Genomic DNA, 15645 nt, shown 5'->3' on the forward strand with positions numbered 1-15645 from the left:
GGAACGGACGGACCGGGCCATGGCGAGCGGCTGGGCCGAGTGCGCCCGGCTCCAGGCGAACGGGGCCGGCACGGAGCTGGAGGCCGAGGCCGTCTACGCGCAGGAGGAGTCCGAGTGCAGCGGCCGGCGCTGGGGAGCCCAGCACGTCGGGGCCCGGGAGCTGGCGGAGCTCTACTCCCCAGGTGCGCCGGGGGACCGGGCAGGGGCTCTGCCCCGCTGAGCGAGGGGCTCTGCTCTGGGGGCATAAGGGGAACTGAGGGGGGTGCGGGGAGTGGAGAATGGAGGGGCTCTGCTCTGGGGCATAAGGGGAACGGGGGTGCGGGGAGTGGAGAATGGGGGGGCTCTGCTCTGGGGCATAAGGGGAACTGGGGAGTGCAGGGAGTGGAGATTGGGGGGGCTTTGCTCTGGGGGCATAAGGGGAACTCAGGGATGTGGGGAGTGGAGAATGGGGGGCTTTGCTCTGGGGTTATAGAAGTGGAGGGGGGCTCTGCATGGGGGTGGTGGGGGAAGGCAGTCTTGTTCTTCCCCAAGTGATGCCCAGCCAGGAAAACACCCTATTTTCTCTCCTCCTCTTCTCTCCCCTCCCCCCCATGACTAAGCTACAACTTCAAGCCCCCTCCCCTAGGCGAGGTAGATGTTGGAGGGAGCAGCCTCAGTTGTTCCTGCACCCCCAGAGTTGAGTGGGGTTTCTTTTCCCTTGGATCAAGCAGGTAACTAGGTATGAACCCTTTCTTCCTTGGGCTAGAGCATAAGTTCTCAGGCTGGTAGCTTTCCTTTGAAGGGACTTGTCCAACGGGTCTGACTTCTCAATTTGAAACCTGAGGAGAAAGCCCCATGGCCTTGATGCCTGTGTAGCCAAAGAGGGAATTTTGCTTGAAGTGAATCCCATGGGGATGGGCTGTGGGAGGAGGGCTGGGCCTGGCCTGGACCCTTATGGTCTCTGTGGAGCAGCTGATGATTTGAGCTGAACTTAACATGTCAGGACTGAGGACTGTGTCTGAGTGGAGGGTGGTGCTGAAACCAAGCTGCTACCTGTCAGTTTTCTTGTAATTCACACCACAGGCAGGGAAGTATGCTCCATAGGGGGTCATGGCCATGTGGGGCATAACTGGTCAAGTCAAACCATAGGCTAGGGCGTTTGGACCAGGAGAAGTCCAGTGATGGAGGTCTGTAATGGTTGTGGAATGGACAGTTGGGTGTGTGGGGCAGTAAGTGCAGTAATCTGGGACCCATGATGAGAGAAGAACAGATGCTTGGGTAGAGAGGCGGTCTGAGGAAGGTGCAGTGACAGCAACAGGGCCCTTTGAGGAGACCACGAGGGAGATGGGCAGGAAGGAAAGTTATTAGGAAGCTTGGTAATGAACAGGGTTTGGGAAGAAAAAGTGAGTGGAAGGGAGGCAACAGAAGACTGCAGAGTCAGGGTGAAGCTGGGAACCTGAGAGATCCATTTTCCAAAGCTAAGTGAGCTTTAAGCAATTTCCTGACTGCCTGGAAAGGCAAAATGCTGCCTTCCTTGGCTCCAGACAGCAAGGCCTGTCCATGCCAAGAGAGGCATAGCCCTGCAGCATGCGGCAAATCAGCTATCTAGCCTAGTTCTCTCTCAGGTCTGCAGAGGGAAAAGGCTGACAGGAGAGAGCTTTTTATTCTTCAGACTACTAACACAACCCCCACCCCCACCCTTTGAGATCTAGACATGGAAGTTACTGTGAACTTCTCATATCAATGTCATCCTTCTTGGGAACACAAACAGCAATGTCCCACACTTGGTATCTGTGTTCAGTGTGATGTGTATCTTGTGAAGATATCTGGAGTGACCTCCATCTGAAGCAGAACTGCAAGATTATACACTTAATATGAAGCACTCCATGTTTTTTCTGTATTCTTTAGATGAATTTTAATTGTTTGAATTTATTATTTTTATCAGTAATACCCAGCACTTGCATATCAGTTTTCAAAAAGATGGCAAAGCACTTAGAAAAGAGAGTTGGCTGTATCCCTATTTTACAGATGGGGAAAGTGAGGTATGGAGAAGCTAAATGACTTGCTCTCTAGGCCAAATAGTTGAGTCAGACAGACTGGAATCCAGGTCCCCTGACTCCAGCCCAGTGTTCCAGCCCCTAGAGCATGCAGTCTTCCCTGTTGTTTAGCAAGATAAACTGTTTCCCTTCCTGCACCCCAGTCTTGCAGTCAAGTTGTGTCCAGACAAGGCAATATTAACAGAAATATTCATGACATTGGCATGTACTAATGATACAGTGCTTTGAGATTGGGGCGGAGTGGTTAATTTTTTTCATACCCATTATCAAACCGCTGCGTGTCATTTTTATAGCTCTAACCGTTAATGTGCAATCATGCAATGAAAATAACTGCAGAAACTCATCCTAATATCCCTTTCTATGAGTGGAAAAATATATTCTTTCTTTGGAATGAAGGGTAGAGAGTAATTTTTGATGCCTTTGTCATTTCCAACAGATTCCTCCTAAGCTGAGAGCTTAAATCTTCAGAAAGAGGAAAAATACATATTTCAGCACTCAGTGAAACTGTGCCTATTATTGCTGTTTCCAGCAAAACAGCCATAAACAGCAGTTCAGCTAAAACAGCTTAGCTCATAGATTTGAGGTGATTAGGAAAAATAAACTTAACATACAGGCAGAACATGAATATCAGTGAATGCATTCAAGTTTCTTAGCTTTTCAGTTTTCTGGATTGTTTATTTCAAGTGACATACCCACTTGAACTTGTTTCTCTATGTTGGTCACACCACATCTGTGCTGAAAAATCAGGTATGTAATATTTGTCAGACCATTAATCCAAGTATGCTAACCTAACCCCAGCAGTGACTGCCTAGGCTTCAAAGGAAGGTGGCCAGTGATTTACCTTGCTGACTTTGTAATGGTTTATAGCAGAAGAACTTCTTCCTTGCTCTCTCTAGTGGTCTGTTTACTCTCTGAAGTATCAGACTACTACTTTTACCTTCAGCTGCAGATGAAAAATTAGGGAGCAGTGCATATTGTGGATTTTATAGGGGGTTTTATACCAGTAACTTATTAATGCTAGTAGGAATTAAATGTGCAAACCCTTTATGCACTGATGGGATGGGAACACACTGCAAGTTCCATAAGTAAGCATATTCTGATACTTTGGGGGTCCAAATACGAAGCTAGAGTAACAGATTTGTGGGGGAATGACAGATAGTTCCTAGGTACATTGAGAGTGTCTACATGGAGAAACGTGCTGGCGTAACTATACTGCTATAACTTCACAAGTAGACATTTTCATTCTGGAATAAGAGTGCCTTTTTCCATTTCAGCTCATGCCACTTTGGTTTATTTCCATAATCCTTTTTTAAAATGATATTTTGTATTTTGTTGATCCTCTCTGTTTGGCAACTGTTAAAGTTCAAATGTTCCATAAATATTAGATAATTAGTGCTGACTTGCTCTCTGGTCAATCAATTGCAATTCTGGCCCAGACTGGGGGCCATATTCCTGGTTTCAGATGTCAGTATGAAGAAAGTGGTCTTAGTATCCCTAATACGCAGAGTTCCATGGCTCTAGTCACACACCTTGGGACATGTGAAGAAGTGCCTTGGTCTTTCCCACATTGTCAACTAATTGCTCCTTGTGGACCTCTCAAGTTAACTCTTCTAATCAGGGTGCCGCATCTCCTTGCGGAATGTGGGTGTTAATTAACTTTAACTTCGGGTACCTTGAAGGCCTTTTTAGAGCAGTCTTTCATATTGTTACCCTCTGCCTCTTTGAAAACCTGTTCTTTTTGGTGTTCCTTTAATCACTTTTGCTCTTCTTACAAAGTCATCTGCTATCCCAGGATCCATCTATACAATTTAGATATGTCCATGCTTCTGAGAACAAAATTCTGCAGTGGTGAGATTAGGACATGTTTACCTTTTAAGATTCTTATTCCTGTCCAATTCTATTTCTGACTTGTTAAAGCAATGCTTTCTGGGCATGCCATATTATTCAGCATACTGGAGAATAACAAAATGCCCTTCTCATCTTGATCACCATGATTTTCTTTTGCTCCTCCCTATACAGCTCAGCAAGGTTTTCCCTAACGTTTGGAAATAGGTATTCAACATAAGTTGGCGATGATTACTTTTTGTAGTGCAGAAAACATCCTGTACTGATGGTTGATTTCTGCAACAGGAACATTTGAACTGGTGCTGAACATGATTTACCTGTAAAAGTAGAGGCTAACTATGCTCAGCACCTTTTCAGGAAAGAGTTAACTTTTTGATAACTTGTACTTGACAATGCTTACAGTTAAACTGTGTTCAGCACCAGATCAGCTCTATTGCTGCTGACATCTGTTGTCAGCAGTGAGGGAGTTGCTAGAACAGATGAGATCTAAGAAGGGGTAGTGATTGGGACTTCTCACATCTGATAGAATATTCAGAATATTCATGACCAGTAACTATATCAACTGTTATTCTACTGGCCACTTTAAAAGATTGTAAATTCACTTTTTTATTTTGTCTAAGGAAGCAAAGGCACATCAGATAGTGTCTCACTGTCCTATCTCTTGATTAGACAGTAGTGGATGCTATCCATCTCTGATTGCCTGCAAATCAGAACCTTCCTAGAGTGTAATTCTATCCTGAAACACATGCTTCCTCATATAAAAGTAAAGAGTGAGCGCATTTGTTGAAATGTGAAGAACTGTAGCAAGATTCAACTGAAATGACTGATTCTTAACACTGCACCTTCTTGTGTCTTCCCAAGTATCTCAGAGTATCTTGTCATAGCTATATGCCCTGTTATTTCACAGTACAATAGAACCTCAGTTATGAAAAACTTGAGTGGAGGTTGTTCATAACTGACGTGTTTGTAACTCTGAACAAAACAATATGGTTGTTCTGTCAAAAGTTTACAACTGAACATTGACTTAATACAACTTTGAAATTTTACTATGTATAAGAAAAATATTGCTTTCCCTTTATTTTTTTTTAGTAGTTTGTACTGTTTTTTCTGTCACTGCTGCTGCCTGATTGCATACTTCCAGTTCCAAATGAGGTGTGTGGTTGACTGGTGTTTAACTCTGAGGTTCTACTGTATACAAAGTTCTGCATGTCAACTGGGAGTCAAGACTCCTGGGCTCTATTCCCAGCTCTGTCACAGACCTGCCTTTGTTAAGCAATTTAACCTGTCTGTGCCTCTGGTTAACACTCTAAGAATTATCATGCTTCACAGGCATTCCCTGTGGGGGGAAAGGTGTTCTTAATTTGAGATGCCTAATTTGAGGTAAACTGCCTAATCTTCCCTAGGATTTTATCATTTTCACACAAGTTAGCAGGCTCAGTTATAGGTTGTCAGGGAGGCTAGTCTTTAATATTACTTACTAACTTGTGTGAAAACCATAAACACCCTTGTTTTAACTAACTCAAGTTAAGAGTTTTTTTTTCCTAGTAAAGATAAGGCCGTGAAGGTTTTGGGGGTGTTAACGCCTAAAGAGCTTTGAGAGCCACATATAAAGATGCTATGAAAGCAGCTCTGATGGGGCACAGGAATACCAGAGAACACGTTTTCCTGTTCATACATGTACTTGTTTGAAAATGAAACCATAAAAAACAGTTTCTGTTCATTTCCCTAATATGATGGAAGCTTTTCATGACCAGTTCTAAAATAGCCTCAGTACATGGATATGGGGAATGAAGGGTACTTCAGTCACTATGTCTGAGACTCATAAGACTGAAAGGTAAGAAGCCTGCTGAAGGAAAATCAGCACTTTGTGGCTGAACTTCACTCCTGCTGACAATAGTGAAAATATACCATTTGCAGTGAAGTGGAGTGCCGCTTCCTGTTACTGCATAGAAAAGGTGTGGCAGCTACAAAAGCAAGACCAAAGCTGCTGAAGGGCTTAACAGTGAACACTGCAAGAAGGAAACAGAAAAAACATCTTTCCACATAGTTTTCAGTCCTTGGTAGGTTTTTTAAATTATTATTTTATTATTTATGATTAAATAATAGTGCATAGCGGAGGAGTGTCTCTGACCTGAGACAAAGTATAGTGTTCCCACCACTAAGTTTCTGCCTCATCATTTCTAAACAACGTGAAAGAGGAGAAACTGAGCAAATCATACAGGCAATAGATTACTATAGTACCCTGGCTTTTAATACAAAGTGTTTCAGATATTACTTTTAATGTGCCCTCTTTTGTTCAACAGGGAAAAGACTGCAAGAATGGATCAGTGTCATCTTATGCTTCTGTCTGATCTCTTTCAACTTCTACAGTCTCCTTTCCTACCTGAGTCTGGACCATACTCTCTCAGTTATTGTTGGGATATGTAAGTAGAAGCTAGTCACAGACAGTAATTGAATTGTAATAACATAAGTGTTCATCTTTCCCTGGTCACTGAAATGCATTTTGTGAAGCTGGAAGTATGTGCATGATCATAAGCATTTGTTCAGATGCTTGCCTCCTAATTTGAGGAGATAGGTAATGGAGTATCTGCAACTAAATATTCAGTGTAGGGCGCCACTTCAAATTGAAGTTCATCACTACTTTGGCTGTTGTTTCAACCATTTCTGTGCCCTTGTCTCAGATAAAATGGCTTTGCCTTGTAGAATAATGCTCACCTCTGTATGTGCTTTTCATCAGTGGGCCTCAAAGAATTTTACAAAGGAGGTCAGAAGGATCACTAATTGTTCTGATATTTTTCCCCCTGTTTTCTGAATTACTTTGAAATTACATGAGAATTGGTCAAAAGATAAATAACTGAATTACAAAATTATTATGGATATTTATCCATTAAAAATAAATGCTTGCTATAGAAAGTCTTTAGGATTGCACCATAAAGGTGGGTACAAAGAAAGATCTTGGTTCTGAATTGTCAGACACCTGTAAAATTTGGGCTTTTGGAGATATACGCTCTTCTTTAGTGTCTCTGATTCTATTACAAATGTGGAAATAAAGACGTCATGAGTATCAGAACCTGAGACCTGGCCTTCACCATCAAAATGTTAACTCTATCATTTAACTGAGGTAGCAGAAAAGACCTGCAATCTCCTTGTTGTAAGTAATCCATAAAGAAGTGACTTTTGATCAGTTATTAGTCTGTTGAACTGGAAACCCATAAATGCAAATTGGAAAGATAAAGTAAACAGATCAGATTGCCAGGCAAAATCTGGTCTGTTTACTTTATCTTCCCAATTTGCATTTATGGGTGTCCAGATTGCCAGGGGCAGCCTAGTCCTTTTGCCCCGCTCTGGTGGTACAAAGGGGTTGAAAGCTGACTGGATTGCTTGAGCAGAGAGGTGCTTCTGCTTAAGGGAATGAATAGTAGGTTCCTACTCTGTGGCTTTGTCCCTGCACTGAAATGGGGGAAAGTGTTGGGAGAGGAAGCTTGTGACTGAAAGCGTTGTTGCATCCCAATATTATCAGCAGGAATGGAGGGTTCTTTGGCGGCTCTGAATTATACTGCAGCTGATGAAGAGCCAGCCTGAGAATCAGGGAGCCAAATTTGTTCCTCCTTTGGGGCACCCCTCCCACAGGCAGCACCGCAGAGAATCTGGCCTAATCACTTTCTATACCTATTGTGGACTAGTTTGGGAATTTCTGGGGAAAATTTGTGTTTGGAACTACTACATGCCTTTTTTCCAGACTTTCTTTATTCACATTGTATCACATGATGTTACACCAGTGACAGTGATGCGTATTCACCTTACTAAAGTGCTCTGAGGTCTACTGGCAAAACTTGTACACTTTGTTTTCTTTTCTGTTACAATCATCAATACAATTTTACTGAAATTGTGGCGAGATTCAGAGGGGAAAAGGAATTCTGGAAAAACCCACTTAAGTGTGAGTCCTCAAATTGGAAAAAAAACAAGTACCAAATATGTTACTAACAATGGTAGGGAAAGCAAATACAGTATGGAAGGCTGTAAAATTGTGTTCTTATCAACACAGGTTATATGCTGTGCTACTTCACTATCTCTTTCCAGGGTTTGTAGCATACAGGATTTATAAATCTGAATAGCAATTATTTTTAATATCTGATGTGTTGGAAGCTGTTTGTAGTGAACTCTATCATTAGAATAGTAATTCTGCCTATTGTGAATGAGAACAAGAAATCAAATATTTCAATCTCATAATCTTGTTTATGGCAACCCTCAATTTATAGGGACCGATTCAATCCCAAATTATACCATATTAATCCCATAGATAGAATGTATGTTGTGTGGATTTAATAGAACACAAAACTGAGTGGGAAGTGGTTCTGGTATATTAATAGAATTGGGTTCCATGTAACAGGTTGCACTCTTAACAACTTGAAATGCTTCCCAATGTACAGAGGGCAAAAAGCATCCCCAGGTGCCAAATATATCTGCTTTGAAGAGTCAGCATTTTAGTGGAATGACATTGCTTCAAAAGAACGCCACTGTGATTCCGTGTTGCACGGAGACTGTAATGGGAATCGGTAGAGAAAGGATTAGAGAGAGCATGCTATCTTGGCATAGTGCTTGGCTTAGATTGTTAGCATCATGCTTTGTTGAGAAACCAGTATTTAACCTACAGTTTGTCAGATAGTTAGTACATACAAACATCCCTAAAATGCTAACTTTCTGCCTCCTCTAGTGTATGTGACTTTTGTACTCTGTAGTAAGGATGAATGGTAAGGAAAAACAAACATGGGTTTTACAGTAAGTGTTTTATTAATTTAATAGAACAAAGTATATTTGCAGATGAATACCCTAAACCAGGGGTTCTCAAACTGGGGGTCGGGACCCCTTGGAGGCCGTGAGGTCATTACATGAGGGGTCACGAGCTGTCAACCTCCACCCCAAACCCTGCTTGCCTCCAGCATTTATAATGGTGTTAAATATATTAATAAGTGTGTTTTAATTTATTCGGGGGTTCACACTCAGAGGCTTGCTATGTGAAAGGGATTGCCAGTAAAAAAAGAGTTTGAGACCCATTGACCTAAACTCTTCTCAGCTGCTTTGCTTTCTAATATGCTTGTTCTCTGAGAAGGAGCCTTGAATAAATGTAATGTGAGCTGTATGTTTCACATTGTTCCTGTGGGTGGCGGACAGATATCTAAATCCCTGTTCAGTGTGAGCAGTGTTACTTATTACAGGATACCAAGCAAGTACGACAGTGACAGCTATTGGATATCATTTGCCTGAGCTTGCTCCTTGAACCTGAGCAGTAAGACTGCTTGTCTAGTTCTCAGTGGCTCTTAAACTTGTGTTTTGCTCATTTTGGGGGGTGGTGTGTGTGGTTCCCCCCCTTCCTTCCACTATGAATTATTCCACCTGATTTACTTGAATTTTAGAATGTTGTCCCCTCTTCTTCTGTTTCCCATGTATGGGATGGTGATGAAGAGAGAATGACATCTTGCATGGGAATTATCCCATAATCAAGAGACAATAGGGGAAGAAGTCGGGAATTATTTTTAACTAGGGTGGATTAAAAATCAATGATTTAAAAAAAAACACGTTTTTATTTCATTAGGCTTTTTTCCTCAAAAGCATTTTATCAAAAAAATCCAATCTAAAGATAGATGCGTTATAGCTCAAAGATATCTCATCATGGAATAGGGATTATAAAGTCTAATTCTATAGTATGAGACAATATATTCATTTAATGTTTAAGAAACATTTTGTAAATGAGTTCCAATAGTTCATGGATTAGGGACCCAATTTTATGGGGCTCCAGGGGCTTCTGTATAGATTATTTAGGTTAATTTTTCTATCTACCCAATGGGACTCAGTGGTCAGTCTAGAAGATACCATCAGAGATGCTTAGTTTTGCAGTTCTCAAACTGTGAATTTGTGTCTCCAGACATAACATGCTTGTTAACAGCAAAAATGTTTATGTATATAATAGGTGAGAAATAACAGACCTCAAATTTGTATACACAGAGTCAATCCCTCACCTCTCTCTGAAAGGGCAAAGTTTCAAAAAGTTTCATGAATAGAAGAGTGTTGGGGGCGGAATAGGTCTGGACAAGGAGAAGTCTGGAGATAAATGTGAAAAGGGAGGGACAGGCACTAGAAACAAAAATGAAACTGTTTGAGCAGCATATTCCAGAAGTCTTGAGGTCTTTCTGACTGTACCCTTCATTGATTTGAGATCTACCATACTATTCTCTCACTAGAAGGGAAACCCTATAATGGCAGCAGGCCGTAAAAGACACCCAGTTTGGAAATAAGAACCATTCAAGAAATATGTTTGCTGATGATGTTTTGAAGAAAGTCACATCAGTGAACTGGTAGAAGTCACTTAAGCACTTGGATTCAAAGACTGTTGAAGTGTTAATCTCAGTTTTAACAGCTGTAGCTGTTGTGAATTCAATCCTTGAGGGAGCCATTTGGGGATCTAGTTGGGGATTAGTCCTGCTTTGAGCAGGGGGTTGGACTAGATGACCTCCTGAGGTCCCTTCCAACCCTAATAATCTATGATTCTGCTGGTGTAGAAAGAATATTTTCTTTCTTTGGACTAATTCATTCCAAACTGAGAAATCGTTTGAGGCCTGTAAAAGCAGGAAAGCTTGTTTTTTCTTTGCCACATTATGAACAAACAGGAAAATGAAAGAGAAGATGACTGAGTTAGATACAGAAGCCAATATTTTAAGTTTTTCATATTGACCTGGCTAATGTTGGTTTGATTTTTTTTAATATTTCATTAACTATTCTAGTTAAACAATTTTAACAAAAACAAACCCGACTTTAAAAAACTTGAATGTTTAACTAAATTCAAAAATTCATATTCTTTTGTTAAAATATGTTTGCTGTTGAAGGAAAAAAATCCAGAATACATAATGCTGTTGTTTTAGTTAACTAAAACAATTTAAATCTCTGTCTGGTGATGTCCTCCTAATGCAGCATGGTAAGAAAATCCTCCAAATATTAATGATAGTTCACTCCCAATGACTTCATAAATATCTGCTTCAATTACCTTTGCTAAATGAAATAACCAAACAATCGTTCATTTTCTGATATAGCTGTAAAACTAATCTGAAAAGTTTTTTCAAAATCACTTAAAAAATGTATAGTGTGTACCTTCTAAAAATGAAACCTACGTCTATCTCTGAGTTGTGAAGAATATGTATTAAGGTTATAACAACCAACAAGAATACACTTTTTTATATAGAAATCCATGATTAAATCGAGTCTTCTTGACTAGTGGTTTAAATCAAGTCCACTCTGTGTTTAACCCATAGTAGCCAGCTGGGAACAGATTTCTTCTCAGAGGGAACAGTGATGAAAGACTGAGCCCTCGGTTGTCCCAGTTACGAGCTTAACTGATAAGGTAGCCAATTCACTGATAATAGTGTTTAAATAGCAGTGAATGATTAAAGTAGCAGAATTTGGTTTCTGTGTAAATATAGTAGTGTGAAAATAGCTGATAAACTATTCAAAAATGAGTGCAATAAAGTGATATAAATGTCACACAGCAACAAACAAGACGCTATGCTCTAATCTCCCTCTCCAGAGGAATAATATTATACCAGTGTTTCATTTGATCCAGGGTTACTTCTTTTCCCTCATATGCTTTCCCCAACCTTGCCTTAAAAAAAAATAAAAAATTAAACACTTAAGGCCAAATTCAGCCCTGCAGTAAGCAGTTAATCTTATATTGATCTAAATAAGTGCACCTGCTGATCCTGAGGCTGCTTTTGGTCCACAGTCAAGGATTCTTTGACTTTTTTATAGTTGTTCTATTTCTGAAAAATGTCATTCTGAGTATGGGAATGTAGAGAATTATTCGTCCCTGCACAAATGACTGACTGGTCTGACACCCCCCTGAGTTCCTGAATCCCTGCTTTAGATGATCTCTGTCCCTGCTAAAGGGTTAACCCGGGGTCATGTTAGCAAAACCCAAAGGGCTTTGAGCTCAAGAGCCGGAGTTCTCATTCTCTTATTGCAAAAGGTGGCATAGATTGGTGTGTGTTAATATTATGAACCTGCTGTTGTGTTTAAAAGTTTTAATTTAAAGCTCTAATTTTTTTGTAACAATTGAACCAACTAGTAACAGTGGAAAGCTCCATTATTATTACTGCTGTGTCACTGAAGGTCTTGAATGTTTAATTGAGAATCCTGAGCTAGATTCAATATTACCTGTCATTTGTTTGAATCCAGCACTGATCTGTAGAGAATTGTTCCTTACCACCCATCTAGCCTGTGAAATGAATTGTGGGGTTTCAGTCCATTTCTAGTGGATGGCCGTTGCATTACAACATCCACTGACTGAGTTATTTGCCTCCTTTCTTGCTAGTGAAATTGCATGGGTTTTGGAGATGGGGAAGGGTCTTTTAAGGGTGAGTTGAATTGATTGGCTCTGTGGGGAAGCAGGTAGTGCTGCTGCCTGTGCTGTATCTGTTCTATGGGTAAACTGGAGTTCTGGCTGCAGATTCCATTAACTAGTTTTACATTTTTCAATGTAAAAACAAAAGAAGTGGGAGCAGTTACTCCGTGTGAAGGTGAAAACATGGGGAACCACCAAAAATCTGTTCAACTGTAAAATATTAAAGATCCAGAACAGCTGCTGCAGTAGTAACTAATGGTTTTCTTGTCATTAGTTTTCTGGTGCCCTTTCAGACTCCTTTGCAAAGTCTGTGTTTGAACATGAGGTTCAAAGTGCCTGGAGATAAGACAGATGTGCTAACTCCACTTAAAACAGCATGCTAAAAATCACAGCACGGATGTTGCAGCACTCTGTGGTTCAGGCTGACCACCCAAGTCCAAGCCTGTTCAGCTCCTGGGTCCGAGCTCAGGATGAGACTGAGACACAGCATCCGTGCTTTGGCACTCTAGCTCATGTGCAGCTAGAAAGTGTCTCCCCAGGCTGGAGGGCATGCTCCCAGCTGCAGTGCAGACATGGTCACATTACATTCCCTCTCTGTCAGTGCCTTACAGGATAGGAAAAAATCCTTTATTTTTTGCTGTTGAATTTACTTAAAATGTATTTAGCGACATTCACTGACTCCAGAAACACTTCCAACTTTAGGGACCTGGATCCTTTGTGTGCAGGCTGTCATGAAGGCAGTCATTTGCCTGGGTGATGTGAGCAGATTCTTTTATTAGATATCATCTGACCTGGCATGTTGTAATGTGCTGTGCCAAATCATATGCTATGTGAGTCTCATGCAGGGAGAGAGGCTGGCCAAGAACTTTGTTTTGGTTTCAGACGATTTCTGAGGGTATGGCTACACTGGCACTTTACAGCGCTGCAACTTTCGCACTCAAGGATGTGAAAAAACACCCCCCTGAGCGCTGCAAGATACAGCGCTGTAAAGCCTCAGTGTAATCAGGGCGGCAGCGCTGGGAGCACAGCTCCCAGCACTGCACGCTACACCTGTAAAGGATGTGGTTTACATGCAGCGCTGGGAGAGCTCTCCCCCAGCGCTGGCGCTCAGACCACACTCACACTTCAAAGCCATGGCAACGCTTTGAAATTTCAAGTGTAGCCATACCCTGAATTAAAGATTCTGTATTTGTTTGCTCAAAGGTGATCTGGAGAAGAAAGGAGAATTGGGAATGTGCCTAATCCTGGCCTTTCCTGATGTGCACAGATGGCCTGAGAGGCTTGTATTTTTGTTTTTGTTTTTAAAGGGTGGGGGTTGTGTGTGTGGGCTTCTGAACTTCTAACATAAAAGCAAGCAGGTCTTGTTTGCTGTGGATCTCTCTAGTGACTGGAGAGCTGTGGAAAGTCTCATTGTGAGGCAAAGCTGAGCTGTTTGAAGAGGAAGTGATATTGAGTAAGACTTTAAAACTCTGGGGTTTTTAACACTTCATTGCATACTGGTATGGATGTCTTTGCCAAATACCCAGAGAGGGCAGGTATATTAAGTATGTCTACACTAGAAAAGTAAGTCAACTAGGGAGAGGAGAGGGCTGAGTTCTAGTTGCCTGGGCCTACTTGTCAATTCCACCGCAGGAGCTGTGAAATTGACAAGACAGCCAACTGCTAATGAAAGGGACCTGCCTTAACTACCTCCTTGTAAGCCTTATGCCTCTCATGGAGGTGGAGTTATTATGTTGGTGTAGCAGGGCAATTACATGCAGGAGGAAGATCATAGAAACTGACATTATTAGGTCGATGTAAGCTGCATTAGGTCTACCTAACTGTGTAGTGTAGACCAGCCCTCAGTTAAAGTGAGACCTTGGGCTACATTGTGAGACAGTACTTCCCCTCTCTACCCCCTACTCGCCCCACCCATTCTCCATGTAGAATCCCTACTGCAAAACTAGACAAGACAAGACTTGCTGGTCTTGACATTTTAGATGGGTTTTCTCCCTTGTTTTTCAGGCCTTCAGTAAATGTAATAAAGCAGCCAAAAAAAACCCCACAAAAAACAAATGCAAATGAAACTTAAAATATTTTGTACCTTTAGGGCTGACTTGTGGTATTTGGTGTTATCTTTGTGTATTTTAGAATATAAGTGCTTGGATAGCCAAGTGACAAGCGTAGAATAAATCTTGGTAGACAGGAAATTTATCCCTTCATCTTTTTGAGGTAGATGCATTGACTTCCACGCTATCTTGAGTACATACCCATGTGAGCACACTAACTCAATTAGAGCTAGCACAAGTGTATCTAACCCAAACTGGGAATCGCACCAGTGTAAACATATGTACATAGCCTGTTCTGAAAGAATAGATGTCTTGGTTAGAAAATCCCACATGCAGTACTACTGCAGCTGCATTGCAGAAGGGTGCAATGATTCTTACAGGTATGTAGCTGAGTGCTCTGGGATCCCTCAAAGTGAAATGTACATTATTTTATAAAACTGGGACCTTTACCTTGAGCCCTACACATACTGCACTATTGAAATGCTTCCACCTTTGGGGTGGAGGTGCTAGCTAGTGCTGCCGGAGGGACTGTTGAACAGCCACACTAGGGGCAGACACAGGTCTTGTACGGAGCGCACCATAGGATCCTTAAGGTATATTTGATTATTATGTTATCCTCCTAAAGGGACCTCCAGAGTAAACTGTGTGGTACTGCAAAGGGCTGCATTGATCCTGCTTGACTGGAACCAGAGGCCACGTCTATACGACGCGCCATATCGGCGCGTTACAATCGATTGCTTGGGGATCGATATATCGCGTCTCATCTAGACGCAATATATCGATCCCTGAGCGCGCTTACATCAATTCCGGAACTCCACCAAAACCAATGGAGTTCCGGAATCGACATGGCGAGCCGCGCACATCGATCCCGCGCGGTGAAGACGGGTGAGTAGATCAATTTTAGATAATCGATTTCAGCTACGCTATTCTCGTAGCTGAAATTGCGTATCTAAAATCAATTTTCGCGCGTCGTGTAGACCTGGCCAGAGACTTCAGAGTGTCCGTGTGTGGCAAGAGGATTTGCTCACTAAGTCACCTCAGGAGGTGAACTGCTGGGGGAAGGGTTTTTTTTAGCAAAGAAGGAAGTCTCCCTTTTGGTTCTTCTGCTGCATCCTCTACTATACCAGCCTGTTCTGGGGTCCGCATGCTGCCATTGTCTTTCTGAAGAGACAGTAGAGCAGAAGAGTTCCTATGTCAGTATCCTCTGTATAACCATCAATTTTCAGTTCTAAACAGAATTCTACACTAGTGCATGTGTAAGTGTGATAGGAAGAATGTCTGGCTCGCCAGCTAGCTGGGTGCATCCAAAGCAGGCTAGTTTTGTTGC

General features: G+C 41.8%; 1 protein-coding gene across 1 annotated transcript in view; it reads left to right on the forward strand.

Moving 5' to 3' along the window:
* Nucleotides 1-6: 6 nt before the first annotated feature.
* The window catches only part of PEDS1 (plasmanylethanolamine desaturase 1), a 29138-nt gene continuing 13499 nt past the window's right edge, over nucleotides 7-15645 (forward strand). Inside the window, exons 1-2 of the mRNA XM_032804047.2 lie at nucleotides 7-182; nucleotides 6185-6304. Of these exons, the coding sequence (XP_032659938.2) occupies nucleotides 20-182; nucleotides 6185-6304 (283 nt within the window). The 5' untranslated portion in view covers nucleotides 7-19. The remainder of the gene's footprint in view (nucleotides 183-6184; nucleotides 6305-15645) is intronic.

Source organism: Chelonoidis abingdonii, chromosome 14 (assembly GCF_003597395.2).
Source record: "Chelonoidis abingdonii isolate Lonesome George chromosome 14, CheloAbing_2.0, whole genome shotgun sequence".
NCBI lineage: Eukaryota > Metazoa > Chordata > Testudines > Testudinidae > Chelonoidis > Chelonoidis abingdonii.